Below are 3,625 nucleotides of genomic sequence, written 5' to 3'. Positions count from 1 at the left end.
AGTCGGGGCTACTGACTCGCCGAGTAACCCTAAGAAAGGAAATTCAATATTTAAATTACATACCAGGAATGGGGCGTTACATAAAACAATTACATGAGTTTCTCTTCTCTAAGGTAGATCTCCTTGCTGAACTGTTTCCTTTAAACTGGGCTCTTCGAACCCCGTTTGATCTGCTTTCTTCATAGCGTTTGACAACATTGGCAATAAGTTCAATAGTGAGATCTTCATCACTCTCTTCACCCTGATCTGAGTTGTCTGATTTGCTGACGTGCTTTATTGCATCCTTTCGATACACTAGAGCAACAGACTTTTCCTTGCTTGATTTTTTCATGATTTCTTTACGAAGAGCTTTGGTCTCTTCATAGGTTCGCAGATTACCGAACAAGGAGTTCAGATCCATGGTGTCGATCTTTTCACAATTCTTAATAACATCAGCGTGATGTTCCCAGCTTTTCCCAAGAGAGTCGAGAAACTTCATAACCAACTAAGATGAATGCTTGACGATTCCCAGCATGCGCATATCATTAACCAATCAGTTAAACCTATTGAAGGTTTGGGTAAGTGACTCACCTTGTTGAGCAAAGAAATGCTCGTATCTCCAATTAAGGTTGTTGATGGTTGTGACCTGGACTTCCACGATGCCTTCATAAGCCACTGTCAGCGTATCCATCATCTCTTCGGTTGACTCACAATTTTATACGAGATGATACATGTGGTACGGAAGAGAGTTTCCAATAGCAGCCCTGGCTTTCACATCAAGACTAAGCAGTCTCTTATCATCATCATCATAACTCAATTCCGGCTTTTGCTTCAGGGGGCCAACGGGAGCGTGGTTGGCCATGTGTTGGTACATAGGAACATGGGGGCCTTTTTCAAGAATATTTCTCATCTCATAGTCAATGGTTTCAAGAACAACCATGGTCTTTGTCTTCCACATAGCAAAATTGTGTTCATCAAAGGGAGGAATTTTGTTAAGACCAAAGGATTTGGGATTCAAAATGATTACTTGAGTGTATCACAAACCTGCTCTGATGCCAATTGAAGGTTTGTATTGATCGGATACACTTCAAGTACAAAAACAAAAGTAAAACTTAATCTAAGAAAATAAATAACACAAAGTAAATAACACAAAGAGTTCTCCAAACTGTTCTTTCACCAAAAAAGAGTTTCGTTTTCACCAAGAAGACGGGTTGTCACAAAAACGATTACGACACCAAACCGTGTTCACAACATTAGGGTTTACCCTAATGTTGTATATATACTAATTTATACATATCAATCCCATGATTTAAGGGATTGTATCTAATTTCTAATAAGAACCGATCTTATCACAAAGATATCGGATCTGTGATCTATTCTATACTTATCTATATCCTTACCTAATATACAAATGATTACAATAAAATAATTATACTATGCGCTGGCGCTGATAAGTTTGATACGCTGGCGCTGGTTGTAGAGTAAATGCTGACGCTGACGGATGTGTAGAGTGTTTGACTCATCAGATCATTAGGTGTGACCTTACAGCCACCACTGTCCACCTTGTAGGGTTAATTTAAGAAAAAACCTAACATTTCTAAATATAATTTTTTTTTTCAATTTAACCCTTATGAGTTCCTTATCTTTCCATTTTGAAATTATTATCAGGTTATTGTCTAGTAAAAAGAATTTCCAATAAAATGATTATTTTTTTTTGCCTTTTATGCAAATAAATTTTTGTTGCTTATCCTTTTCCTGGTTTTGTAATTTATTTCGTAAATAAACATATAAATATTATTTATATAAAAGAAACTACATATATATCATTTTTTAAACCAAATGGTAAGCTGGTAATTAGTTTTAAAAAAATACCAAAATGAATTGGAAAAAAGAGATATGAATCTAAGTTTAAACTTTAAACCAAAAAAATTCCAAATATGTTAGAGGTTTTTTATTATGAAATTAAGTCTATATTATACACCCAACTAATTTTTGCTATTTTTATAATAAAACGAAAAGTTTCAGTAGTCAATAGTTAGTAGGTTCAGTATACAAAACTTGTTCTTTAATAATCTAAATTACTTTGAAAACACGTACTTTGGATGGTTCTTACCTCATAAGTAGCTATAATATATTTGATTTATCTGTTACGTAATAATAATATTTTACTTTCTTTCATCCAAAATAAGAATAATTAGTAATAACTTTAGTATTTGTGATATAATCACACAGAAAAGTAAAAAAAAATGCAAGGATTTGTAATCCAAATCCCAAGAAGATTCTCCTTCTCCCCCGTTACCCGTATTTTTTTTTCTTCCATAAGTACCCCCTTAACATTCTTCATCCTCTTCACGCTTTACAACTTCCTATCTTCATCACTCTGTTTCTTCTTCAAAAATGGAGCTCAGTCGTGTTTACTGCTTTTTAATGTTAACTGCATTCTTCACAACCGTCGTCAATGCTCGTATCCCCGGAGTTTACACCGGAGGCCAGTGGGAATCCGCTCACGCCACCTTCTACGGTGGTAGTGACGCATCTGGCACCATGGGTAAGTTCCCAGTTCCCGATTCCCAATTACAAAATTAGTTCAGAAGAAACAAAGCAATTGAATCTCGAATTGCAAGAAAACCCTTTTAAGATTTTTCATTTTTCAGGTGGAGCATGTGGGTATGGGAATTTATACAGCCAAGGGTACGGCGTGAACACGGCGGCGCTAAGCACGGCGCTGTTCAACAATGGGTTCAGATGCGGCGCTTGTTTTGAGATAAAGTGTACGAACGACCCTCAATGGTGTCACCCCGGCAGCCCTTCAATTTTCATAACCGCCACCAATTTCTGCCCTCCTAACTTCGCTCAACCCAGTGACAACGGTGGATGGTGTAACCCACCTCGCCCCCATTTCGATCTCGCCATGCCCATGTTCCTCAAAATCGCAGAGTATCGTGCCGGAATTGTCCCCGTTAACTACCGCCGGTGAGTCAATATTTAACTTCATCACTCCCATTCCCATAGGCGTACAATTTCTCAAATTTGTTGTAAGACTGGTAACGATTTTCTTTTTAGGGTGCCGTGCCGGAAGCAAGGAGGGATAAGGTTCACCATTAATGGATTCCGGTACTTCAACTTGATTTTGATCAGCAACGTCGCCGGTGCCGGAGATATCACGATGGCATGGGTTAAAGGTTCGAACACCGATTGGATGAGTCTAAGCAGAAATTGGGGTCAAAATTGGCAATCAAACGCTCAGCTGATTGGACAATCGCTTTCTTTTAGGGTTAGAAGCAGTGATGGTCGATCTTCAGCCTCCATGAACATAGTACCTTCGAACTGGCAATTTGGGCAAACTTTTACCGGGAAGAATTTCCGGGTTTGAAATTGGAGTCGGATTAAGACCGGGTTTGGGTTGGCGGGTCAAATTTGTCCATTTTTAGTTTTATTTTTAAGAAATAGTATTATTTTGGGGGGAAAATACGAGAGTGCTTTTTGTTGACTTTTTGACTAAGAAGAAGTGCTTTTATGATCCTTTGTATTTTGTAATGAAGCTGAAGTGGCTATGCCTAATTCTAGGGGCCCGCAGCTTTAATTTTCTTTAATATAAAATATACATACATACTATAAAATATAAATCTTATAAATTTTATGTTCA

The 3,625-nt window shown here is 37.5% G+C and overlaps 1 protein-coding gene across 1 annotated transcript; it reads left to right on the top strand.

Annotated features, from left to right (window-relative positions):
* Positions 1-2,281: 2,281 nt before the first annotated feature.
* LOC145129413 (expansin-A6-like) lies at positions 2,282-3,625 on the top strand. The gene is made up of 3 exons (XM_079064111.1): positions 2,282-2,527; positions 2,634-2,952; positions 3,043-3,625. The coding sequence occupies exons 1-3, from the start codon at positions 2,377-2,379 to the stop codon at positions 3,350-3,352; spliced, it is 780 nt and encodes a 259-aa protein (XP_078920237.1). The 5' UTR covers positions 2,282-2,376; the 3' UTR covers positions 3,353-3,625.

This window comes from Lactuca virosa, chromosome 8 (genome assembly GCF_052849685.1).
Source record: "Lactuca virosa cultivar CGN04683 chromosome 8, Lactuca_virosa_CGN04683_v6, whole genome shotgun sequence".
In the NCBI taxonomy this organism is placed as follows: domain Eukaryota; kingdom Viridiplantae; phylum Streptophyta; class Magnoliopsida; order Asterales; family Asteraceae; genus Lactuca; species Lactuca virosa.
This window is presented reverse-complemented; position numbering and strand designations above follow the sequence as displayed.